Source organism: Hordeum vulgare, chromosome 6H, assembly GCF_904849725.1.
Source record: "Hordeum vulgare subsp. vulgare chromosome 6H, MorexV3_pseudomolecules_assembly, whole genome shotgun sequence".
NCBI classification, from domain to species: Eukaryota; Viridiplantae; Streptophyta; class Magnoliopsida; order Poales; family Poaceae; genus Hordeum; species Hordeum vulgare.
In genome coordinates, this window is record NC_058523.1 from 523,762,406 (window position 1) to 523,790,214 (window position 27,809).

At 48.0% G+C, this 27,809-nt stretch overlaps 2 protein-coding genes across 2 annotated transcripts; both read left to right on the forward strand.

The window, feature by feature from the left end:
• Nucleotides 1–2,319: 2,319 nt before the first annotated feature.
• LOC123400998 (mitochondrial phosphate carrier protein 3, mitochondrial-like) lies at nt 2,320–6,431 on the forward strand. The gene is made up of 6 exons (XM_045094714.1): nt 2,320–2,775; nt 4,115–4,476; nt 4,569–4,612; nt 5,521–5,735; nt 5,842–5,966; nt 6,060–6,431. The coding sequence occupies exons 1-6, from the start codon at nt 2,458–2,460 to the stop codon at nt 6,109–6,111; spliced, it is 1,116 nt and encodes a 371-aa protein (XP_044950649.1). The 5' UTR covers nt 2,320–2,457; the 3' UTR covers nt 6,112–6,431.
• Nucleotides 6,432–12,942: 6,511 nt separating this feature from the next.
• On the forward strand, nt 12,943–16,308 carry LOC123402836 (G-type lectin S-receptor-like serine/threonine-protein kinase At5g35370). The gene has a single exon (XM_045096794.1). The coding sequence runs from the start codon at nt 13,336–13,338 to the stop codon at nt 16,021–16,023; it is 2,688 nt and encodes an 895-aa protein (XP_044952729.1). The 5' UTR covers nt 12,943–13,335; the 3' UTR covers nt 16,024–16,308.
• Nucleotides 16,309–27,809: the final 11,501 nt, after the last annotated feature.

The following is a 27,809-nucleotide window of genomic DNA, read 5'->3' on the forward strand; positions in this document are numbered from 1 at the left end:
CTATGAGTCTTTTACTACTGGTCCTTGCTACGTTGTTTTGTCTAGGCTTGTCCCTTGCTATAAAAGGGATTGGGCCACTTTGCTACTACTGTTGCTACTGCTGTTACTTTGTTGTTGCTGCTACTGCTGTTCCTTGCTACTTCGTTGTTACTTGTTGCAAGATCCTTTTCCGACACTGTTGTCGGGGAAGAATAGATATCCGCTCACGTGCAGCCTAATGGCGCCATTGATACAACAGTTAGGAATAGTCTGCCGTCAATAGATCGTTTCTGGCACCGTTGCTATCATACTACTTTTCTACTGATACTTTGCTTGCAGACACTAATCTTTCAGGTGTGGTTGAATCTGACAAACTCAGCTGCTAATACTTGAGAATATTCTTTCGCTTCCCTTTGGCGAACCAACAAATTTGGGTTGAATACTCTACCCTCAAAAACTGTTGCGATCCTCTACACTTGTGGGTTATCACCTGGCTCAAATGTGGTACTGATATGTTACCCTAGCCCCCAAGTGTGGTGGTTTTGCGTAAATAACTCTAGTAAAACAGTGTACGTGGCGTGACAAAGATAGTCATCTCCCAACTGAATGCTTCACCTGTATCTGATAATAGCCCGAGCAGGCATCATAAACGATAAATGTTCACACCCCCAAAGTGAAATCAATCACTTGGTCCATGCTGGGGAGCAGGAACAGGTCCAACAGGTCCTAAGGGCACGTCTTCTTGGTGTTAGTGTAGTCAACGTACATGTAGCAAATCTTGTTCTTCTTTAACACCACGACGAGGTTGATCAAGCAATCTGAACATCGAAAATCTTGCTTGAAGTTGTTCGTCAGAAGCTTTGCTATTTCCTCCTCCATAGCCCTGTGATGTGGTTCGACTAATTGCTTGATTGGGCAACTTATGTGATGTGGTTAGACTAATTGCTTGATTGGACGACTGATGTAGTTCAACTAATTGCTTGATTGGGCGACTCTTTTTCTAATGTCAAGTGAGTGCTCTCCGATTCTTGCAAGGACAACACACATGTTAGGGGATTGTCATGCAAAGATATTCCATATATTGAGTAATAAATTAACGAGCATGCTTTCCCTATTCATTAACTAACTAGACTACGCCTACATGAAATTCATCTATGAACCACACTCAAAAGAAAAAGACCTCATCTATGAACAACATAAAAAGTCAACGAAAAGATAAGGGAAACCATGAGATGCTAAACAACCTCCTATTCTATTGTTCCCCGAGTCGCCCGTGCACACGTCCTTTCTATTTTCTCAAAAGACGATCATTTTTTTTAAACACGTCTCTTAGGATTAGATCCATTAAAAATGTAGAAGAGGGTTGTCCAGCTAATTAACGAAAACCTGGACAAAAAACCGATACTCCCCCACCCCCAAAAGAGCATCATCAACACACCGATCCTCAAGACTGCACATCCAACAAGCCACCGGCTCTGTCATCTGAACAACCCGTAACCGGCACCCTACAACTAAAGACGAAGCCGCCGCTCAGCGCACCAGGAGAGCCGCCTGCCCTGCTGTCGCATAGATCGTGACCATACAAGACGATCGTATTTTGTCGGCGGCGTGCACGGGTCAATGTTTCCCAACAAACTAGTTCTTGAGACGGCCAAAAAACCATCCTTCGCCTCTGCGTTTAGTCAAGCAGCCCTTCGCCGCGGCTTGAGGTGGTTCCATCTCGTCCCGGGGCCAGGCAGCCCGCAACAAACTCTCCCAACAGAGTTGATTTCATTTGACTCGTGCTTTCCATGGAAATAACACTCCCATCCACCTCTGCATGTGCCGACGAGGCTGCGAAAACATGGTGCACCGACACGGGAGAAGAGAAGGAACGCGCCGGTGGGCGCCGGACCTGGCCCACGCGAGGGCCCATCCACTCCGGCGGCTCGTCCCGTCCGTCGACCGGGCGGGCGGAGCAAGGCCGCGCCCCTCTCCCTTCCCTTGGATTGGAATATTCACCTGCATATTCCGCGACGGCGACCCGCGCCGCGATTAGCAAAGCGTAGCTCCACATTTACGACCCCCGAAAAGTAGCCACGGCTCTTTTCCTTAGCTTAGGGCAAGCAGCTAGCGATGACTTTGGCCAGACCGTCCCAAAATACACAAACTATTTTTTTTGGTTTGTCAAAAAATGTGCAAAGTTCGATCGGGGAACGCGTACGATCCACGCCCCAGACGCCAGGCACCAACCACAAGCCGAACGGACACTGCCGCCGGGCCCCACGCCAGGCCAGCCCACCACCAGTGCCCGGCCGCCAGCCACAGCGTATACCCTAAATTATTAACACAAGTCGGGAGCGAACGCGCAGCGCCTCCATATATTCCAGCCACCGCCGCCACTCCCCGTCAAACCCACGCGAACGCGAGAGAGAGGAGAGAGAGCTCAGAAAGCACCGCCCCCGCGAATCCGCGCCCGGATCTCTCGGCCCGGCGGCGATGGCGCTCTCCGACCTCTCCCGCGACTCGCTCCTCCCCAGCTTCCTCTACTCCTCCCCCGCCGCGCGCTCCTTCACCGCCCCGCGCTTCCCCTCCTCCCCGTCGCCCTACCAGGCGCCCGCCGCGGCCCCGGCCGCCGGCATCGTCGGCGCCGGCGGGGCCGGGGGCGGCAGGCCCTTCTCGATCCGCGCGCCCAACGAGAAAATCGTCATGTACTCGCCGGCCTTCTACGCCGCCTGCACCGCCGGGGGGATCGCCAGCTGCGGCCTCACCCACATGGCCGTCACCCCGCTCGACCTGGTCAAGTGCAACATGCAGGTGAGGGACCTAGATCTGCGCTCCCCCGCGCGTCCGGGGCTCCGTACCCGACGGTTTCCGCCTAGATCTGGCCGTTAGCTTCGATGCGGGCGCGAGTTTCGATCTCCTCCGTCGTCTAGGCAGGCATTTCGCGATCTGGATGCGTAAATCTAGCCTGTTTCCGCTTGACCGCGCGTGTTGGTGCTGTCTAGGATTTGTGTATTGTTTTGTTCCCCGAATGCCTTTTGGTTTGCCCAGATGTGCTTGCTGCGCTTGCTTAGGAACTGGTAACTAGTAGGAGTACATGCTAGCAGTCAAGTATTGCACTTCCAGTAGGTACATTTCATCGCTTGCTAGTTGATTCGTGTGTCTTCCTCATCGGAGTAGTCTCGTTTTGGTACAAATTGTGTTGTTGAAAATGTAATTCTTAGGCGTTTACTTGGTTCAGTATTGTCGTGCAAATTATGTTGATGGATGTGTAATTCTTAGGGGCTTACTTGGTTCAGTATTGTCGTGCAAATTATGTTGATGGATCTGCAATTCTTAGGTGCTTACTTGGTTCAGTATTGTCGTGCAAATTATGTTGTTGAAAATGTAATTCTTAGGCGTTTACTTGGTTCAGTATTGTCGTGCAAATTATGGTGATGGATGTGCGATTCTTAGGCGCTTACTTGGTTCAGTATTGTCATGCAAATTATGTTGATGAATGTGCAATTCTTAGGCTTTTACTTGGTTCAGTATTCTCGTGCAAATTATGTTGAGGAATGCACAATTCTTAGGCTATTGCTTTGTTCAGTATTGTGTGGTTCAAATTATGTTGATGAATGTGCAATTCTTAAGCTTTTACTTCGTTCAGTATTGTGGTAGAAATCATGTTGAGGACTGTGCATTTTGTAAGGTTTTTTACTTTGGTTCGATATAAAATCATGTCTGAACCTGAACCATATAATCTGTGGTGCTTAGCTCTTTTGTCGGTCCATCAATAAGTTAATTCAAGTCTATGCCTGAAAGGGGTGTGAGTTGCCTGTGATCACTTTATATGTGCTTCATTTCTGTTCATACATGAAAATTCAGTACCAACTGTACGGCTGTAGGCTATTGATCAAAACTAAAGTTCACTAGTTTGATCATCTAATGTTGTTTGTTTGAAAATTGGTATTGTTCAAGCTTAATACTTATCCATCTTTTGTTTAGGACTGTTGATTTGTTTATTTTTATTTTCTTATTCCAGTTAGCATTGTACATTTAAGTACCATCTACTAAGATTTTTGGGATTTTCCTTTTGACATTTGAAGCTGTAACTGGTACTAGGTGTGAACGAAGTACTTTGGATCTAACCCATTTCTATCAATTGTTGCAGATTGACCCGGCGAAATACAAGAGCATCACATCTGGATTTGGTGTTCTGTTAAAGGAGCAAGGAGCTAGGGGATTCTTTAGGGGATGGGTGCCTACCTTGCTTGGTTACAGTGCTCAGGGGGCTTGCAAGTTTGGGTTCTACGAGTTCTTTAAGAAGACCTACTCAGATATGGCTGGGCCTGAGAATGCCGTGAAGTACAAGACCCTAATTTACCTTGCAGGGTCAGCTTCTGCCGAGGTAATTGCTGACATCGCTCTGTGCCCCTTTGAAGCTGTCAAGGTCCGTGTGCAGACACAGCCTGGATTTGCCCGTGGCTTGAGTGATGGGCTTCCCAAGTTCATCAAAGCCGAGGGTGCTGCTGGGTAAGTAAATCTCCAGCCGCCTCAGAAACTTCATGATTTGCTTCTCTTATCCTTATCACATGTCCTCTAACTTTATTGGTTAATAATGCCAGGCTTTACAAGGGCATCGTTCCGCTCTGGGGTCGCCAGATTCCTTGTGAGTGTTTTCTCTTATCATTCTCTTAGTCTTTTAATTTGAACTGTCGCTATCATGATCGTTTCCTAAATTTGGCCTGCTTTGGAACCAAATGCTCTAAAGCTGGTCTCCTGTTTCATCTGATTGGCACTGTTTGTTTTCTTTGATATACCAATTGGTGATGTTTTGTTACTTCCTCTTCTCCTGTATGAGCAAGCTTCTAACCTATAGTTGTGATGGAAGTTTGTAGCTGAAACTCCAAAATTCACTTTTCTTGTAAAAAATAAATATGTTAGCCAGACATGGGATTACCGTATGCCTGTATCTACTGAACTTGACAACTTTTGTCTATCGGAAATGGGTTATGGCAGAACATTTTGTATCTAGATGTCTGTTGTATGTTTGGCAATTTTGTTTGGGTACTCTGTTCATAAATGACAATAGAAATTCCCATCAATCTCAGTTCCATACCTTATACCAGTTTTTACATGATGAATGTTTTGTTTCCCCTCTCGTAAAATGTTATGTTTGGTTATGGTTCATCATGTTAACTGATGTAGATCGTTAACTGATGTTAACAAGTCTGGAAGTTTATGCAGACTAATGTTAACTGATGCAGATTGCAAGTATTTGCGACCAATTCTAGAATTGGCCATTGTTAATTGAATGACATAATATTTGAATTTTATTAGTTATAGCCTTCTAGGTAGCACATGTCATCTACTCCCTCCGTTCCTAAATAAAGTCATACGTAGCAAAATGGATGAATCTACACTCTAAAGTATGTCTATATTCATCCGTATGTAGTTTTTAGTGGAATCCCTAAAAAGTTTAAGAACGGAGAGAGTAGATAGAATTGGAAAGTTGCTGAATGTACAGTGCTTTGAACTTCTGTTATTGCTCATATGTTACTTCCATGCTTTATTCAGATACCATGATGAAGTTTGCGTCCTTCGAAACTATTGTTGAGCTTATCTACAAACACGCTGTTCCTGTTCCGAAGGCCGAGTGCAGCAAGTCTTCCCAGTTGGGTATCAGCTTTGCTGGTGGCTACATTGCCGGTGTTTTCTGTGCTATTGTTTCTCATCCGGCTGACAACCTTGTCTCGTTCCTCAACAATGCCAAGGGTGCTACAGTGGGCGATGTAAGCTTTGTTTCTATCATTTTTTCATTGTCTTTGAGATCTTCTATCCTCTTTGTTGAACTACTGGACTATTTGCTGACTTTATGCTGTTATTAAACCTTTGTAGGCTGTTAAGAAGATTGGCATGTTGGGCCTTTTCACCAGAGGGCTCCCCCTTCGTATCGTCATGATTGGTACTCTTACTGGTGCTCAGTGGGGAATCTATGATGCGTTTAAAGTTATGGTGGGACTGTAAGTATCTCATCCCCTATGCAAATCCATCAGTATGTAATGGTAAACAGCTTCTGAGGAAGTACTAACAATTGGTTATCCATTTTCTTCCAGCCCGACCACCGGCGGTGCTCCACCAGTTGCTCCGGTAGAGGAATCAGCTTGATTGATTTTTGCTGCTATGACGATGTATTCCTGGTTGTGGTTATTGGTGGATGGGACTGTATCAATTACTTGTTTAGCACCCAAAATCTTTTGTTATTGTAGCAGATGGTTATTGTCTCTATCAGATGAGAGGAACTCATTAAGCAGGCGAAATAGGCCTTTTTTTGCCCCCCGGGAAAGTTTGATGCTTGACATAATAAGTTTTAGGACAGCAAGGCTGTTAGAGCGCAGGTTCTGCCATCACCTGTACTGAGGGATTCCCATATAATCTTGTTTACCTCCAATATTACGCTGTTTATATCGTGGATGCTGGTTTCTGAATGGTTGGAAAGTTTACTTGTACACTACTACTCCCTCCGTTCCTAAATATAAGACCTTTTAGAGATTGTACCATAAACTACATACGGATGTACATGAGGGAGTAGTAGTTATCTTCATGCTGGCAAAAGTTTAATCTTCTAGATGAAGTCACGCACTTCCAAATCAAAGTCACTTGCCTTTCTTATTGGCTGGTACTGTTTAACGAAGAAAGATGCAGTGGGGGTAGATTTGTATTCTAATGTATGGGGCGTATGTTTGGGGAACTATTCCAAGGCCCTGTTTGTATCCTGAGTTAGAGTATGTTAGATTGGATCAATCTAACCTTAAAACATCCAAACAGGGAGGGTTAGAGTTGGTAACCCATTTAAAAAAATTAACCCACCCAAGAGTGTTTATTTGGGTTAGAGTTAAGTTGGGCCCACAAAAAGTTACTTTTTTCTCTATTTTCACCACACCAAAGCCTTGATAAAGGAGCCAAATGATTGAAAAAGGTGTATTTATTGACAATCTAACCCTTCCATCCGAACACTTTTTTGGTTAGAGTTAGTTTAGGGTTAGTCCAGGGTTAGAATCTAACCTCTAACCGAGTTAGAGCACGATTGCAACTTGGAGCATGACAGCTGATTCTAAATTTATATTTGATATATTTACCTTTAAATAGGTAGGGTCGCCCCATCACAACTTTGAAGGTATTCTTAACATCAGGTTATACTGCCAACATACTCTTCTTCCAGACATCACAAGCAATGCTAGAAGTCTTGTTTGGAAGTATGATTATCTTTAGCCTTCAGGACGTGATTCATAGGATTTAAAAGACACACGAATATAAAACCAAAATGTTAACGGTCAGACATCAGCTCAAATGGTATTTCTTTTGGCCAATGTGTTGTGACTCGTTCAATTTTTTGAAATGGCACTTATCTGCATTCATTAGGAAGAAAAAAATTGCTCAGTTCATTAGGAAAAACCAAACGAAAATCAGATTGTCCAATTAATTATGGAAAAACGGACGAAGACCGTTACAACCAATAAGTGGTACACATAAAAAAGCCTACGCACACCATTTCAAAGAGGGTCTCGATGAGACGGCACACAGGGATCATCGCCATTCCTACACTCTTAGCAAGCAACTTCGACTCCGTCATAGACGATCATCTATCCAACCCACAGTGTAACGGACACATGAAGCTACATGAAGATTTGTGACTCATTCAATTCATGTGTACCAATCTAAAAGTAAGACAAGTGGCATCACCACTCGTCTGAACAAGTTGATGACACTGCATGGTTTGTTCATGTTTGCGTGATGGCAAATTCTGTTTTTAGAACATACATTTTTCACTGGAAATTCTATTTTAGGTTGCAATTATTTATGTTGCATCATGGCAAGTCACTGAAAATGCATGTCAATTACTCTACTGCAGCATGAAAATTCCTGACAATCTTTCTGCTCTCATTGTAATTTTTCATTTACAACATGTACAATCTTTATACAATAGCATGCCAAATATGTTTGAGGGAACACTCCCAGATCACACCATTCAAACAGATGACTTCTCATAGGAAATGGTAGTTTGCTCAGGTGACATGACTGTAGGAAACGTCAACGCAATATTAGGGTTTATAGAAAAAACTATATAAATATGATAGGGTCACATGTGCAAATCAGAAGATTATTGAAGCACATGAATATACATGACCGTGTATTTGAATATCCTCACGTACCCCTTCGTACGTGGCTCTCTGGAGACCAGACGCTAGGCTTCCATGCCTCACGTCGGCCCCGTCGCTGATCCCCCCTCCCCGGCCTTAGGGCCATGAAGGCACGGTGGATCATGGCCCTTGCCGACGGAGGGCTCCATTTCTAGTAGTCTTTTTAGTTTGATTAGGGTTTGTGTCCTCATCAAGATGAGCCAGTGATGGTTCTCTGAAGATGGAAAAAAGTTCTTCTTGTCTAGCCCAGGCTCGGAGGAGCATCTATAATTGTCGGAGGTCGTGTTGAGTTTTTCTCTAACGGATATCTCGAGATTCAATCGATGTTTGTGTCTATTGGATCTGGTCTTCGCTCGTCCGCGATCATGTGTCTATATGTTGGATCCTTTCGATCTACGCTTTTTCCATCTACAACGGTTACTTTTCTGATGCGCTGGTTTTGTGGGGCCTTAACACGATGACTTATCGAATGTCTACTACAGCAAGGTCCGTCCGGCTCCCGTGAGGAAGGGGCGATGACGACGGTACTCCTTCCGTTTGATGTAGTGTTTGTAGTAGCCGCTAAGTGGTCTGCGCACTTGGATGTAATTTTCGATGTTCTTCGTACTGTCTTAGCAGTTGATGTATAGGTCGGAAGTTTCGTCAACAAAGAATTAAATAGGAAAAAAGTAAGAAAGCCCACAGAAATGATCAGATTAAGGTTATATCAGATGCAAAGGTAAAAAAGAGAAATGTAAAAAGAAAAAAGCAGGCCTGAGTGAATCGTAAATTTTCCCTGTTTTCCCCTATGAAATTCAAACCAAATGATGCCAGTGCCTGACTGCCTCGGTGAACCATCGGACGAGAACCGAGCAATCCAGATTCTCATAACTCATTCATCTTGCTTATTACTCCCTCCGTTCCAAAATATAAGACCTTTTAGATATTTCACTAAAAGACTATATACGAAACAAAATGAGTGAATTTATACTCTAAAATATGTCTATGTACATCCGTATGTAGTTTATAGTACAATCTTTAAAAGGTCTTATATTTAGGAATGGAGGGAGTATTTCACATGTTTCGCATCATTAAGCACGCTATTATGTCGACGTGTTTTGACCGTCACATGCTCTTATTTCATTTAATAAATCCACACATACGTATGATTTAGCAGCACGTTGTTCTGGTCGTTTTGCGCTCTTGCTTCCGCGGAGGAATCAGAATCAAGTAGCTTGATCTGATCCCAAAAATTGGAATTGATGAGAAATGATGCCCTCGGCAGATGAAGCTCCCCTGATGACACACCACACCCTACCCGCCAGTTCGTCCCTGGGTCGTCCGGCACGGCCGAGCCACCGAACCTGCGCGCACGGTCCATCCCCTCCCTCCGCGAGATCATGGCTGGTCGTGGGCCGCCGCGAGAGGAGAGAGGTGGCGTGCGTGCGTGCGTGCGTGCGTGCGTGAATACGACGCCGCCCGCCAGAGCAACAGTAGGGGCGTCTGTTTCCATTTTTCTTTGGCGGGGTTGGCTTCTGTTTTCGATTGCCTGGCTGTACGTAAGCGCGTAGGGCGATGCTGCATTTTTCGTTAAACAAAGCAAGCGAAGCTCTTGCGTTGCGTGCGTCGTAGGTGTCGCCGATCGGGAAATATAATGTATGTGTTGGCATGGCATGTGAGGGAGATCGGCCGGCCGCCCCTGCCTCGCCTCCAACCGCCAATCGTTAAAGATCCATCTCATCAATCTCTCCCTTCCTCCCCCGTTCCTAAATATAGGCAACTCCAACGGATCGACCAAACGAACAACAATTTTGTTTGTTTTTTGGTTTGTTTGAATCGACCGCTTGCCCGGCGTCCGTCCTGTTTTACATATGGGTTGATAGCGTGTTCAACGCGTCGACCCATATGTACCGACGTGGCCGGCTGGCTGTCCTATTTTGCATGATTTTCATAATTTGAATTAAATAACATAATTTAAACCGAAAATAGCATAGTTATTATAAGCCGAATAAAAATAAAAATGTCTCATATAGTTTGCACATAATTTTGATAACGAATAAAAGAAGATAAATCTATTGGTTGCCAAAATGAGTCCACATATGCTCAACCAAATCATTTTACAGTTGCACGTGAGTTTCTCAATCACGCATGTCTTGATGAAATTGGATGAACTGTTCAAACGTTACCGCTCCTCCATGCTCAGGCACAACATTCTCACCTTGAAACCGAAACCCTTGATCGTACAGACGTTTCGAGCGCTTTGCACTCGAAATAGTCATCGTAGCCGACCACTCCCTCTCTAATACGGTTGAAAACATGCCTACTCATACGGAAACGGCGGCGGAATTGTTGATGTTTGAACAACGGGTTTGCTGTATCAAAATAGTCCTTTCAAAGAAGCAAATGTCCGCTCTCTCGGTTGCGATTCAACGCCAGAAGGTGGTCCGGAATGGAGCCACGGAACAACGGCCGCTTGCAGTTGAGGTGGTGATGGACCAACACGGCAGCCAACATCTCCTCCTCGTCATCGGACGACGAATCGTCGGAGTCGCAAAGGAAATTGTGAAAAAAGAACTCGTCGCCGGTGTCCATTTTTTTGTACCTTGACAAACCGTCGAACAGCTTGCGGACGTCAACGAAGAAGACGGCCGACGAAGGGAGTCGCGGCGTGCACGGACCAGCTAGCTGCCCTCCCGGCGTCCGACGAGTGGCGGCTGTGAGGATCTGGCCGGGCGGCGAGGCGGCTTCTTAGTCGAGGCGTGGGGATGGGAAGCAGCCGGCTCCCCGACGGCAAGACGGCGGCGGCGGGCGACGTGGGAGTGGGCGGCGTTGCTGAGAGTGGGCGGATGTGGGCGGCGTTGTTGAGAGTGGGCAGCTGGCAGAGTCGCCGGTAAAAATGGGCGGCGGCGTCGGCGACGAAGGAGGCGAGCGAGGGTTGCTATTGGCTGGGGGGGGGGGGGCCAATGTGCCACCGACCAGCGGGCTCGGGGGAGGAGAAGGCGAGCGTGCGCGCGTCCGTCGCGTGTCCGCGCCGACGCAAATCCGGCTCAAAAATAGGCCAGGAATGGGTCGACCGCGGACGAAAGTCGGACGCGCGTCCGTTTGGGTCGGCGCGTTGGGCCATCATTTTTGTCCGCGCCGACCCAAACGAACGGAGGCGGACGAAATGGGTAGCCCCATTGGAGTTCCTCTTAGGTGTATTTTTTTAAAATTATTTTTTTTAAACTTTAATCAAGTGATAGATAAAAATATCAATATCTAGAATATGAAATCATTATCACTAGATTCATCCTGATGTATATTTTCATATGATATATATTTTGTATTGTATATATTTATATATTTTTTGTAATGTTGGTCAAACATAGACAATGTTTGACTTTTTAAACAACTAATACACCTTATATTTAAAGTATGTACTAAAAATTGATGAACGGAGGGACATAAACAAAGCGTGGTACATATAACTAGCGAGTCTAAAAGATGTGCCGATAGATTTACGGTAATGTTACCTCACGACCGTTGTCCAGGAGGAAACTTCCAACCCCTCAAAATGGCGGAGCTAAACCCAGGGGACCTAGGCCTGGGTCTTGTCGTAAAAATTCTTTGTTGAGTGTAGCAACCAAGCAGGTCCGGGCCTAGCACTAGCCTGGCTCCGCCCCTGCCTCATAGCCAAATGATCTAGATCAGATGAAAATTACATTGAAATAAACGAATTGTCATGCTTTTTGTAAAATGCCATCCTGAAATGATAAAACCGTCAGCCGCTGAACTTTACCTAATTTTGTGTGTTTATACACGAGAGTCCTATTGGCAAAATGAGCCTTTGGCTGGATTAAGCGGGCAAGTTCATTGGATTACCATAAAAAGGATCCATCAAAACTTACTAAGGGTTAAGAAGGCCATGTTGCAAGCCTTTGAGCACAGCACGAACTTTGTTGTAGAGGTGTGCGGTGAATAACACATGTAGGTCGTTTTTTTTCTCAGTCATGCGTCCCCATGGGCCTAAGCTACATCTTTCCCCTTTCTCCTCTTTATCCCCTCCTACGACGAGCGTAAATATGCAAACGAGTGAGCCGTGCTCACCACCCCATTCCTACTTCACACCGGGACCCTTCCCAGCCATCGCGCTCGTCCATCTCAATTCGTCGTCGCCCGTCGCATTGATCCAGCTTGGGCCGATGAGATCTGCTTGCCTAGCCCGCATCCACTACCACAGTCATCGGTGCCCGTGTCGACGACGCGTGAACAACTACCAAAATCTCGAAGGTGAAGTGACGGAGGAAGAGGAAAGATGACAGGCGCGGCCAAGGCCCCCCACCCCCCCCCCCCCGGGGGGGGGGGCTCCTGAGACAAGTCTTTGCAAGAACGACAATGTTGCAAAACGACGATGATGAACAACGAGGGTACTGCTGCAACATGCGATGGCCACTATGGTGGCCAAGCAACAATTCTACAATATTATCCCATTTACACAATTTTTCGCAACATCACCTACTGCAAAGGCGAGAACTAAGACGAGCTCAGTTATCTGTTGATACCAAATCTAACGACTCGCGACTCGATCGATCTTTTCGGCTTACGGTAGCACACCTAAAAACAAATCCACACACAGAAAGCTTGCTTAAATATAATGTTATGTGCCATGTTGCCCAAAGTTGGTCGGCTAAAACTTGCATAATTTTAGAAGATCACATTTTCTATTGTTGGGTCGTCTCCAATTGGGGTAGACCAGTTCAAAAGGTTATTTGATCACTCCTCCTAGTTTTTCAAAGACAAGGAAAGAGTAAGAGACAAAACACAAAGGAGACGGGCCGCCAGTAGATGCACGCTGTGCTGCTAGGACACGACTGGACGGGTCCAAACTTAAACTCCTGTAGATTATGCAGGTGATCATATGCTAATTAATACTCCAACAGTCCACTAATCCCCATTCTCCAAGCTCGGACTAAACAATCCGCACAAGAGGCGAGGGACAAGACAATGGATCCTACCAGTAGGCCGCCACCGCCAGTTCCAGCGCCGCGTCCAGACTCCACGGGAGTAGCAGGTCGTCGTCGATCGGCATCTTGATTTTTATTTTTGCGCGCGCGCCCAGATCCCACCGCGGCCAATGGCGCCCCTCGGACCTGCCCGAGTCAACCCCTCCCGCCTCCATGCCATCGTCACGTCGACACCGGCGCCCCCATGAGCCGACCGCTTCGCTTTGGCCATGGGGAGACCCTCGCCGATCCGCCCACTCCTCCTCCTCGCCGTCCTTGGCGCCCTCGCCAGGCTCTGGCGTGCCGACGCCGGCACGGTCCGGACGGAGCTCGTCGCGCCGGACTTCGAGGCGTCGTACCTCCTCTTCATCGACACCCTCGGCGTGTTCCTCCGGTCCAGCAGCGGCGCCTTCGAGGCCGCGGTGCACAGCCCGGCGGGGCAGCAGGACCACTACTACCTCGCCGTGCTGCACGCGCCGTCCGGGACCTGCGTCTGGGCCGCCAACCGCGCCGCGCCCATCACCAACCGCGCGGCCCCGTTCCGCCTCTCGTCGGCCGGTGTCTCCGCCGAGGACGCCAACGGGACCGTCGTCTGGTCTACGCCGCCCTTCGCGTCCCCCGTCGCCGCGCTCCGCCTGGCCGACTCTGGCAACCTCGCGCTTCTCGACGGGCGGAATGGCACGCTCTGGCAGTCCTTCGACCGCCCCACGGACTCGCTCGTGTCGTCCCAGCGGCTCCCCGTCGGCGGGTTCCTGTCGTCCGCCGTGTCGGCCTCGGACCTGGCCGAGGGGGACTACCGCCTCAACGTCACCGCGGCCGACGCCGTGCTCGCGTGGATGGGGTCCTTGTACTGGCGGCTGTCGGGCGAAGCCATCGCCGTCAAGGATCGCGACGGCACGGTCGCGTACATGGCCGTGAACGGCACGGGGATATACCTTCTCGCGGCGGACGACACCGTCGTCGTCCAGGCCGCGATGCCGCCTGCCGGGCTGCGCATCGTTCAGCTGGGCGTCGACGGGAAGCTGCAAATCTCGAGCTTCGCGTCGGCGAACTCGTCGTCGTCGCCCATGGACGGCGGGATCGTGGCGCCGAGCAGGGGATGCGCCCTCCCGCTCTCATGTGGCGCGCTCGGCCTCTGCACGCCCAACGGCAACGTTTCCACCTGCACGTGCCCGCCGCCGTTCCCCACGGCGCATGACAACGGCTGCGCGCCGTCCGTTGGCTCCACATTGCTGCCCGAGGGGGGCTACTGCGGCGGCGGCGCTGGCGGCGGCTCGATGATCTCGTATCTCAGCCTTGGGAGTGGCATTGCGTACTATGCCAACAAGTTCTCGCCGCCGGCCACGGCCGGCTCCAACGCGTCGTCGTGCCAGGCACTCTGCACCAGCAACTGCTCCTGCCTCGGCTACTTCTACGACTCCTCCTCCTTGTCCTGCTACTTGGCGCAAAACCAGCTCGCTTCGTTCATAAACACCAACTCGAGCAACGGCGCCGGCATGTCCGGCTACATCAAGGTGCAAAGCTCGCAACGGTCGTCGTCGGACAGTTCGTCTTCCAACAAGACACTCATCGCCATCCTGCTCCCAACCATCATCGCATTTGTGCTCGTCGTCGTCGTCGGCGCTATCGTCATCGCGTCACGGCGCAATAAGGACGAACAGCGCGTGGGGAGGCGCGCTTCGCGGTCCAGGGACGTGCAGCTCCGGCGCCAGCGCTCGCCGGGGTCAGCCTCGGCGCACCTTGTGCGCGATCTGGACAACGAAGACGATGGCGATGACGACATTGTCATCCCCGGCCTCCCCACCCGGTTCACGCACGACGAGATCGAGGACATGACCAACAGCTACCGCACCAAGATCGGCGCCGGCGGGTTCGGGGCCGTGTACAAGGGTGAGCTCCCGGACGGCTCGCTTGTGGCCGTGAAGAAGATCGAAGGCGTCGGGATGCAGGGGAAGCGCGAGTTCATGACGGAGATCGCCGTCATCGGCAACATCCACCACGTCAACCTCGTCCGGCTCCGGGGGTTCTGCACCGAGGGCCACCGCCGCCTCCTGGTGTACGAGTACATGAACCGCGGCTCCCTCGACCGGCCCCTGTTCCGGCCGGCGGGGCCTCTTCTCGAGTGGAAGGAGCGGGTGGACATCGCCATCGGCGCGGCGAGAGGGCTCGCCTACCTCCACTTCGGGTGCAACCAGAGGATCATCCACTGCGACGTGAAGCCGGAGAACATCCTGCTCGCCGACGGCGGGCAGGTGAAGATCGCCGACTTCGGGCTCGCCAAGTTCCTGACGCCGGAGCAGTCCGGGCTGTTCACGACGATGCGGGGCACGCGCGGGTACCTGGCGCCGGAGTGGCTGACCAACACGGCCATCACCGATCGCACGGACGTGTACGGCTTCGGCATGGTGCTCCTGGAGCTGGTGCACGGCCGCAAGAACCGCAGCGAGCACGTGAGCGACGGCGGCGGCGGCGGCGAGGACTCCAACTCCTCGAATGGCACGGCGGGAAGCTCGTCGCGCAGCGGGAGGAACGACTACTTCCCGCTGGTGGCGCTGGAGGGGCACGAAGCCGGGCGGTACGCGGAGCTGGCGGACCCGCGGCTGGAGGGGCGGGTGGTGGGCAAGGAGGTGGAGAGGATGGTGAAGGTGGCGCTGTGCTGCCTGCACGAGGACCCGCACACGCGGCCGAGCATGGCGGTGGTGGCCGGCATGCTCGAGGGCACCATGGAGCTGGGCGAGCCGCGCGCGCAGGCGCTCGGGTTCCTCCGCCTGTACGGCCGGGGGTTCGCCGGGCCCTCCGACGGCAACGTCATGAAGCAGGCGATGGTGGATGATCGCGCCCGGTCGGAGACGACGATGACGACGATGAGCGGGTGGCCGTCGTACATGTCCTCGTCGCAGCTGTCCGGCGCGAGATAGCGCCATGGCTACGGTGCCAGTGATAGACGTTGTTCTTCATCGGTTGATTCCTTGGTAGAAGAGAGGGGGGTTGGTTGGTCTGTGAGGGAGATCTTCACCTGTATCTCTGCAGTTTTGCTGCATCGTGCTCTTTGTCGTCAGATTTTTCCTTCAGAGTAAATGGAAATATGGATTAGGAAGAGAGTTCAAACGAAGATGGAATGCGGTTTAGCTAATTCTTGGTTGTCTTTCTCTCTCCAAATATTGGAAGAACATTTTTTATGCTGCAAAAGTATTTGTCCATAATTTTTTCCTGTCTCAAGCACACACCTAAATGTGCATCGTATACGACATCTCTAACGCGTAACACTGACCCACAAATTTGCTCACGCATCCATCCACAAATAGAGACGAGTTCACGAAATGGATGAAGGAACCGACCACACATCTAAATGCGGAGCATTCTCTACTAAAAGCAGAATATCCTACTTGTAACTTACGTTCATCTCTAACGCGTCAAGTTGACCCGCAAATTTGTTCAGGCATCCGTTCACGAACATGGATCAGTGCACGTACATGAATGACGGAACCTGCGACGCTACCTATATCATTCAAATCGGATTTACACGAACCAGACAAAATTTATGAAACCGGATGTATTTCATATAAACTCGACGAAATTCATTACATTTTAAACATATTCTAACAAAACCGGACTCTAAACCTAATTTAAATGATCGTCGTCGTTCATCGGGACTTGAGCACCATAAAATGGAGCTTCAGCTCCGCCTTCATCGTCTTCAGCTCCGCCTCGACATTATCCATCTTTGCCTTCGCAACCTCCACCTCCATAGCCATGAGCAACAGGAACTGAACTGCCCGCCTCCATGTTGCCACCAAGCGGCTAATCGGGCGACGATGTTGAGCCCATCAAGCTTGGCTTCACCGAGAGGGGACGAGCTGTGACCTTCCTGGGACCAGAGCCCCGACAAACTCCCATGCTCTACTTTCCTCGTCGCTGGTGGCGCTCGGGGACGTGCTGGCTTCGTGGTCTAGCGACGGGGTGCGACCATGGCAGAGCTGGCGATGTCCTCCTCGTCCTTTCTCTTGGTGAACACGTCATCTGCCATCCATCTCTTTGTAGGTGGCTTGTAACTTCGCCTTACGTTGGCGGTTCCGTCAGTGGTTACGAGAGATGTCACTGGTGGAGCGGTAGGACTCGAGCAGTGCCTCCAACTCGGGCACATCCACGTGTGGCACGATGGATGTGCGGCGACGAGCAGCTCCTTCGCTCGTCGGTGCTCGTCGAGGAGGCGGAGGTTGTAGGTCTGGTTGGCCTGCACCTGCCGAAACACTACCGCCTGCTCCATCATTACCATGTCCATGTAGTTGGCACATGCCTCGTCCATGCTGATGCCGGCATCAACCAATGAGGAGGGTGACGCTGACTCATCCTCGGCTGCCTCCTACATTGGGACGTCTGCATCACCAACCTCTCCATGCCTGCCGGTCTGCCAGCTGGCTGCAATGGCAATGATCTTTTTTCCAGCTAGGACGAAAGGCTCTTCCGGATATGGATCTCGAGCATCCCATGACGGAAGTGGTGCAGAGAGGAGGAAGTGAGCGGATGATGTTCGATGCGGCTATGGTCGGGCCTGCGGTTTATATAGCGAGAGGGTGGTAGGGAGACTGGCGACATGATTAATGGCAGGCGGCAGACGGACGGAGGGGTGACGCCGGCTCGCCGTTCCTTGACAACCTCATGCGTTTAATGGAGGAAGGCAGACGAACTAATGTTGTTTGAATATGGAGAGATGACGCGTGCACCGAGAAGCTGCTTGCACAATGCTCTCGATCGACGCACCACTTCAATGTCGGCTCCAGTAAGAGGTCGTGTCTTCTCTGGGGCGACATGGATGCGCCTCTCACTAGAGCCGACATTGAAGCGCGCAGACCAACATCAGGCAAAAACGCTCGTCCGAGGTAGGAGGGTTTTTCGTGGGATAGGGTAGTCAGGAGCGGACATGACAGCCCCCCTGTCTTCGATTTGTGGTAAAAAGTTGTTCTGAACCAACCCGCGAATAGATACATGAATGCGCTAAATAGCAAAATGTTGGGGCACGTCGCATGGGAAACAAAAATTTTCCTACGCGCACGAAGACCTATCATGGTGATGTCCATCTACGAGAGGGGATGAGTGATCTACGTACCCTTGTAGATCGTACAGCAGAAGCGTTTAGAGAACGCGGTTGATGTAGTGGAACGTCCTCACGTCCCTCGATCCGCCCCGCGAACAATCCCGCGATCAGTCCCACGATCTAGTACCGAACGGACGGCACCTCCGCGTTCAGCACACGTACAGCTCGACGATGATCTCGGCCTTCTTGATCCAGCAAGAGAGACGGAGAGGTAGAAGAGTTCTCCGGCAGCGTGACGGCGCTCCGGAGGTTGGTGATGATCTTGTCTCAGCAGGGCTCCGCCCGAGCTCCGCAGAAACGCGATCTAGAGGAAAAACCGTGGAGGTATGTGGTCGGGCTGCCGTGAGAAAGTCGTCTCAAATCAGCCCTAATTGCTCCATATATATAGGAGGAGGGAGGGGGACCTTGCCTTGGGGTCCAAGGGACCCTCAAGGGGTCGGCCGAGCCAAGGGGGGGAGGACTCCCCCCCCAAACCGAGTTGGACTTGGTTTGGTGGGAGGAGTCCCCCTCCCTTCCCACTTCCTCCCTCTTTTTTTTTATTTTCCTTTGATTCTTTATTCTTGGCGCATAGGCCCCCTTGGGGCTGTCCCACCAGCCCACTAAGGGCTGGTGTGTCTCCCCAAAGCCTATGGGCTTCCCCGGGGTGGGTTGCCCCCCCGGTGAACTCCCGGAATCCATTCGTCATTCCCGGTACATTCCCGGTAACTCCGAAAACCTTCCGGTAATCAAATGAGGTCATCCTATATATCAATCTTCGTTTCCGGACCATTCCGGAAACCCTCGTGACGTCCGTGATCTCATCCGGGACTCCGAACAACATTCGGTAACCAACCATATAACTCAAATACGCATAAAACAACGTCGAACCTTAAGTGTGCAGACCCTGCGGGTTCGAGAACTATGTAGACATGACCCGAGAGACTCCTCGGTCAATATCCAATAGCGGGACCTGGATGCCCATATTGGATCCTACATATTCTACGAAGATCTTATCGTTTGAACCTCAGTGCCAAGGATTCATATAATCCCGTATGTCATTCTCTTTGTCCTTTGGTATGTTACTTGCCCGAGATTCGAACGTCAGTATCCGCATACCTATTTCAATCTCGTTTACCGGCAAGTCTCTTTACTCGTTCCGTAATACAAGATCCCGCAACTTACACTAAGTCACATTGCTTGCAAGGCTTGTGTGTGATGTTGTATTACCGAGTGGGCCCCGAGATACCTCTCCGTCATACGGAGTGACAAATCCCAGTCTTGATTCATACTAACTCAACTAACACCTTCGGAGATACCTGTAGAGCATCTTTATAGTCACCCAGTTACGTTGCGACGTTTGATACACACAAAGCATTCCTCCGGTGTCAGTGAGTTATATGATCTCATGGTCATAGGAACAAATACTTGACACGCAGAAAACAGTAGCAACAAAATGACACGATCAACATGCTACGTCTATTAGTTTGGGTCTAGTCCATCACATGATTCTCCTAATGATGTGATCCCGTTATCAAGTGACAACACTTGCCTATGGCCAGGAAACCTTGACCATCTTTGATCAACGAGCTAGTCAACTAGAGGCTTACTAGGGACAGTGTTTTGTCTATGTATCCACACAAGTATTGTGTTTCCAATCAATACAATTATAGCATGGATAATAAACGATTATCATGAACTAAGAAATATAATAATAACTAATTTATTATTGCCTCTAGGGCATATTTCCAACAGTCTCCCACTTGCACTAGAGTCAATAATCTAGTTCACATCACCATGTGATTCCAACGAATCCAACACCCACATAGTTATGGGGTCTGATCACGTCTTGCTCGTGAGAGAGGTTTTAGTCAACAGTTCTGAAACTTTCAGATTCGTGCGTTCTTTACAAATCTTTATGTCATCTTATAGATGTTGCTACTACGTGCTATTCGGAAATGCTCCAAATATCTACTCTACTATACGAATCCGTTTCACTACTCATAGTTATCCGGATTAGTGTGAAAGCTTGCATTGACGTAACCCTTTACGACAAACGTTTTAACCACCTCCATAATCGAGAAAAATTCCTTAGTCCATTAGTTACTAAGGATAAATTTCGACCGCTGCTAGTGATTCAATCATGGATCACTCTCTGTACCTCTCAACATACTTTGAGTCAAGGCACACTTCAGGTGCGGTACACAGCATGGCATACTTTAGATTCTACGGCTAAGGCATAGAAGACGACCTTCGTCTATTCTCTTCATTCTGCCGTGGTCGGGTTTTGAGTCTTACTCAAGTTCACACCTCACAACGCAACCAAGAACTCCTTCTTTGCTGGTCTATTTTGAACTCTTTCAAAACTTGTCAAGGCATGCATCTTGTTGAAACTTCTATTAAGCGCTTTCGATCTATCTCCATAGATCTTTGATGCTCAACGTTCAAGTAGCGTAATCCAGGTACTCCTTTGAAAACTTCTTTCAAACAACCTTGTATGCTTTACAGAAATTCTACATTACTTCTGATCCACAATATGTCAACCACATATACCTATCAGAAATTCTATAGTGCTCCCACTCACTTCTTTGGAAATACAAGTTTCTCATAAACCTTGTACAAACCCAAAATCTTTGATCATCTCATCAAAGTGTATATTCCAACTCCGAGATGCTTGCACCAGTCCATTGAAGGATCACTGGAGCTTGCATACTTGCTAGTATCTTTAGGATCGACAAAACCTTCTGGTTGTATCACATACAATGTTTGCTCAAGGAAACCGTCGAGAAAACAATGTTTTGACATCCTACGTGCAATATTTCATAAATAATGCATCAACAACTAACATAATTCTAACAGACCTTTAGCATCGCTACGAGTGAGAGAGTCTCATCATAGTCAACTGTTTGATCTTGTCGAAAACATCTTTGCGACAAGTCGAGCTTTTCTTAATAGTGACTTATCACCATCATCGTCTGTCTTCTTTTAAAGATCCATCTTTACTCAATAGTCTTATGACCATCAAGTAGTTCTTTCAAAGTCTACACTTTGTTTTCATACATGGATCCTCTCTCGGATTTCATGGCTTCCAGCCATTTGTCGGAATCTGGGCCCACCATCGCTTTCTCCATAACTCGTAGGTTCACTGTTGCTCAACAACATGACCTCCAAGACAGGGTTACCGTACTACTCTGCAGCAGTACGCGACCTTGTCGACCTACGATGTTTGTAGTAACTTGATTCGAAGCTCAATGATCACCATCATCAGCTTCCACTTCAATTGGTGTAGGCGCCACAGGAACAACTTCCTACGCCCTGCTACACACTGGTTGAAGTGATGGTTCAATAACCTCATCAAGTTCTACTACCCTCCCACTCAATTCTTCCGAGAGAAACCTTTTCTCGAGAAAGGATCCGTTTCTAGAAACAAACACTTTGCTTTCGGATCTGAGATAGGAGATGTACCCAACTATTTTGGATATTCTATGAAGATGCATTTATCCGCTTTGGGTTCGAGCTTATCAGACTGAAACCTTTTTCACATAAGTGTCGAAGCCCCAAACTTTCAAGAAACGACAGTTTAGATTTCTCTAAACCTCAGTCTATACTGTGTCATCTCAACGGAAATACGCGGTGCCCTATTTAAAGTGAATGCGGTTGTCTCTAATGCATAACCCATAAACGATAGTGGTAATTCGATAAGAGACATCACAGCATGCACCATACTAAATAGTGCGTGGCTATGACGTTCAGACACATCATCACACTATGATGTTCGAGGTGGCATGAACTGTGAAACAATTTCCACATTGTCTTAACTGTGTACCAAAAACTCGCAACTCAGATATTCATTTCTATGATCATATCGTAGATCGTTTATCCTCTTGTTACGATGAACTTCACTCTGAAACAGAATTGAACTTTTCAACATTTCAGACTTGTGATTCATTAAGTAAATACTCTTGTATCTACTCAAATCGTCATTGTAATGATATCCACTGCGTGCCTCAGCACCCATTGGACTGCATACATCAAAATGTATCACTTCCAACAAGTTACTATCTTGATTCATCTCAATGAAAACAAGGCTTTGCTCATGTGGTATGATTTGCATGTCACTAGTGATTCAAAATCAAGTGAGTATAAAGGTCCATCAGCATGGAGCCTCTTCATGCAATTTATACCAACATGACTCAAGCGGCAGTGCCACAAGTAAGTGGTACTATCATCATTACCTCGTATCTTTTGGCACCAATATTATGAACATGTGTAACACTACGATCGAGATTCAATAAACCATTGAAGGTGATTATTCAAGAAAATAGAGTAACCATTATTATCTTTAAATGAATAATCGTATTGCAATAAACACGATCCAATCATGTTCATGCTTAACGCAAGCACCAAATAACAATTATTTAGGTTTAACACCAATCCCGATGGTAGAGGGAGCGTGCGACGTTTGATCATATCAACCTTGAAAACACTTCCAACACGTATCGTCACCTCGCCTTTAGCTAGTCTCCATTTATGCCGTAGCTTTCATTTCGTGTTACTAATCACTTAGCAACCGAACCGGTATCTAATACCCTCATGCTACTAGGAGTACTAGTAAAGTACACATCAACATCATGTATATCAAATACACTTCTTTCGACTTTTGCCAGCCTTCTTATCTACCAAGTATCTAGAGTTGCTCCGCCTCAGTGACTGTTCTCCTCAATATAGAAGCACTTAGTCTCGGGTTTGGGTTTAATCTTGGGTCTCTTCATTAGTGCAGCAACTGCTTTGCCATTTCACGAAGTATCCCTTCTAGCCCTTGCCTTTCTTGAAACTTAGTTGTTTTACAAACCATCAACTATTGATGCTCCTTCTTGATTTCTACTTTCGCAGTGTCAAACATCGCGAATCGCTCAAGGATCATTGTATCTATCCTTGATATGTTATAGTTCATCACGAAGCTCTCAAAGCTTGGTGGCAGTGACTTTTGGAGACCCATCACTATCTCATCTGGAAGATTAACTCCCACTTGATTCAAGTGATTGTCGTATTCAGACAATCTGAGCACACGCTCAACGATTGAGCTTTTCTCCTTTACTTTGTGGACAAAGAATCTTGTTGGAGGTCTCGTACCTCTTAACAAGGGCACAGGTATGAAATCACAATTTCATCTCTTTAGAACATCACTTATGTTCCGTGACGTTTTACAACGTTTTCGGCGCCTTGCTTCTAAGCCATTAAGTATTTTGCACTAAACTATCGTGTAGTCATCAGAAACGTGTATGTCGGATGTTCATAGCATCCACAGACGACGCTCGAGGTGCAGCACACTGAGTGGTGCATTAAGGACATAAGCCTTCTGCGCAGCAACGAGGACAATCCTCGGTTTTACAGACTTAGTCTGCAAAGTTTGCTACTATCAATTTTCAACTAAATTTTCTCTAGGAACATATAAAAAACAGTAGAGCTATAGCGCAAGCTACATCGTAATTCGCAAAGACCATTTAGACTATGTTCATGACAATTAGTTCAATTAATCATATTACTTAAGAACTCCCACTCAAAAAGTACATCTCTCTAGTCATTTGAGTGGTACATGATCCAAATCCGCTATCTCAAGTCCGATCATCACGTGAGTCGAGAATAGTTTTAGTGGTAAGCATCTCTATGCTAATCATATCAACTATACGATTCATGCTCGACCTTTCGGTCTCATGTGTTCCGAGGCCATGTCTGCACATGCTAGGTTCGTCAAGCTTAACCCGAGTGTTCCGCGTGCGCAACTGTTTTGCACCCGTTGTATGTGAACGTTGAGTCTATCACACCCGATCATCACGTGGTGTCTCGAAACGACGAACTGTAGCAACGGTGCACAGTCGGGGAGAACACAATTTCGTCTTGAAATTTTAGTGAGAGATCACCTCATAATGCTACCGTCGTTCTAAGCAAAATAAGGTGCATAAAAGGATTAACATCACATGCAATTCATAAGTGACATGATATGGCCATCATCACGTGCTTCTTGATCTCCATCACCAAAACACCGGCACGATCTTCTTGTCACCGGCGTCACACCATGATCTCCATCATCATGATCTCCATCAATGTGTCGCCATCGGGGTTGTCGTGCTATTCATGCTATTACTACTAAAGCTACGTCCTAGCAAAATAGTAAACGCATCTGCAAGCACAAACGTTAGTTATAAAGACAACCCTATGGCTCCTGCCGGTTGCCGTACCATCGACGTGCAAGTCGATATTAACTATTACAACATGATCATCTCATACATCCAATATATCACATCACATCGTTGGCCATATCACATCACAAGCATACCCTGCAAAAACAAGTTAGACATCCTCTAATTTTGTTGTTGCATGTTTTACGTGGTGACCAAGGGTATCTAGTAGGATCGCATCTTACTTACGCAAACACCACAACGGAGATATATGAGTTGCTATTTAACCTCATCCAAGGACCTCCTCGGTCAAATCCGATTCAACTAAAGTTGGAGAAACCGTCACTTGCCAGTCATCTTTGAGCAAAGGGGGTTACTCGTAACGATGAAACCAGTCTCTCGTAAGCGTACGAGTAATGTCGGTCCAAGCCGCTTCAATCCAACAATACCGCGGAATCAAGAAAAGACTAAGGAGGGCAGCAAAACGCACATCACCGCCCACAAAAACTTTTGTGTTCTACTCGAGAAGACATCTACGCATGAACCTAGCTCATGATGCCACTGTTGGGGAACGTCGCATGGGAAACAAAAAATTTCCTACGCGCACGAAGACCTATCATGGTGATGTCCATCTACGAGAGGGGATGAGTGATCTACGTACCCTTGTAGATCGTACAGCAGAAGCGTTTAGAGAACGCGGTTGATGTAGTGGAACGTCCTCACGTCCCTCGATCCGCCCCGCGAACAATCCCGCGATCAGTCCCACGATCTAGTACCGAACGGACGGCACCTCCGCGTTCAGCACACGTACAGCTCGACGATGATCTCGGCCTTCTTGATCCAGCAAGAGAGACGGAGAGGTAGAAGAGTTCTCCGGCAGCGTGACGGCGCTCCGGAGGTTGGTGATGATCTTGTCTCAGCAGGGCTCCGCCCGAGCTCCGCAGAAACGCGATCTAGAGGAAAACCATGGAGGTATGTGGTCGGGCAGCCGTGATAAAGTCGTCTCAAATCAGCCCTAATTGCTCCATATATATAGGAGGAGGGAGGGGGACCTTGCCTTGGGGTCCAAGGGACCCTCAAGGGGTCGGCCGAGCCAAGGGGGGGAGGACTCCCCCCCAAACCGAGTTGGACTTGGTTTGGTGGGAGGAGTCCCCCTCCCTTCCCACTTCCTCCCTCTTTTTTTTCTTTTCCTTTGATTCTTTATTCTTGGCGCATAGGCCCCCTTGGGGCTGTCCCACCAGCCCACTAAGGGCTGGTGTGTCTCCCCAAAGCCTATGGGCTTCCCCGGGGTGGGTTGCCCCCCCGGTGAACTCCCGGAATCCATTCGTCATTCCCGGTACATTCCCGGTAACTCCGAAAACCTTCCGGTAATCAAATGAGGTCATCCTATATATCAATCTTCGTTTCCGGACCATTCCGGAAACCCTCGTGACGTCCGTGATCTCATCCGGGACTCCGAACAACATTCGGTAACCAACCATATAACTCAAATACGCATAAAACAACGTCGAACCTTAAGTGTGCAGACCCTGCGGGTTCGAGAACTATGTAGACATGACCCGAGAGACTCCTCGGTCAATATCCAATAGCGGGACCTAGATGCCCATATTGGATCCTACATATTCTACGAAGATCTTATCGTTTGAACCTCAGTGCCAAGGATTCATATAATCCCGTATGTCATTCCCTTTGTCCTTTGGTATGTTACTTGCCCGAGATTCGATCGTCAGTATCCGCATACCTATTTCAATCTCGTTTACCGGCAAGTCTCTTTACTCGTTCCGTAATACAAGATCCCGCAACTTACACTAAGTCACATTGCTTGCAAGGCTTGTGTGTGATGTTGTATTACCGAGTGGGCCCCGAGATACCTCTCCGTCATACGGAGTGACAAATCCCAGTCTTGATTCATACTAACTCAACTAACACCTTCGGAGATACCGGTAGAGCATCTTTATAGTCACCCAGTTACGTTGCGACGTTTGACACACACAAAGCATTCCTCCGGTGTCAGTGAGTTATATGATCTCATGGTCATAGGAACAAATACTTGACACACAGAAAACAGTAGCAACAAAATGACACGATCAACATGCTACGTCTATTAGTTTGGGTCTAGTCCATCACATGATTCTCCTAATGATGTGATCCCGTTATCAAGTGACAACACTTGCCTATGGCCAGGAAACGTTGACCATCTTTGATCAGCGAGCTAGTCAACTAGAGGCTTACTAGGGACAGTGTTTTGTCTATGTATCCACACAAGTATTGTGTTTCCAATCAATACAATTATAGCATGGATAATAAACGATTATCATGAACTAAGAAATATAATAATAACTAATTTATTATTGCTTCTAGGGCATATTTCCAACACAAAACACGTCCGAACTGCACGGTCTAGACGATAGGTAAGGCACATAATGCTTTTGCATGTTCTTAAAAATAATGAATAAAATAATCGCCCTTGCAAAAAGAAAGGAACAATAAGATGATCTGGTCACGGTGAACTTTGTAGCCACTTATTTTCTAGAATACCAAGTAATTTCATATATCATCTTCTATGAGCGACACATCTAATTTGTAAATTAATCAATTGCCTTGCATGCAAATGAAGTTAGCCAACTAATGTGGTGACAACAATGTTTAATAATGGCCCCTCCAGCTTCTTCTGCGGCTCCGGCAGAAACCCATGATAAGATTGGATGAAAAGGCACATTCGTTGTTGTCACTTCGGCCCTTCTTGCGGTGGTGGTGACTGTCGCAATAAGGGCATGTACAATGCATAGCCTCAGGGTGATGTCCCGTATGTCATGTAGGATCGGATGTTAGAAAAGTAGGTTTGGATAGGGGAGCGGGATCCTATGTAGGAGGCGGGTGCTTGAACAGAAAAGATGTGGTCCGGTGTAAAAAGCCAAAAAATTTAGAGTCAAAAATAGAGATGCATGTGTATTAGAGTCTTTATTTTTTATTCTTTGATGATGCACCATGATGATAGCTTGCATTGGAGAGAAAAAGTCAATATAGATGCCTCAAACTACTTTTTATGATGGGGCATCTGTATCCATATGCCACCATTGTACATGCCCTAAGTCCTCCTATGCATTCAGTGGTGTGTGCTGTTGGGGAACGTTGCATGGAAAACAAAATTTTTCCTACGCACATGAAAGACCTATCATGGTGATGTTTATCTACGAGAGGGGAGATCGGATCCACATACCCTTGTAGATCGCTAAGCAGGAAGTGTTAAGTGATGCGGTTGATGTAGTTGAATGTCTTCGCGATCCGAATCGCAAGCGTCCCACGAACTCCGTCCCGATCTAGCACCGAACAGACGGCACCTCCGCGTTCAGCACACGTACAACTTGATGACGATCTCCACCTTTTTGATCCATCAAGTGGGGCGGAGAGGTAGATGAGTTCCCGACAGAACGACAACGTGGTGGTGGTGGTG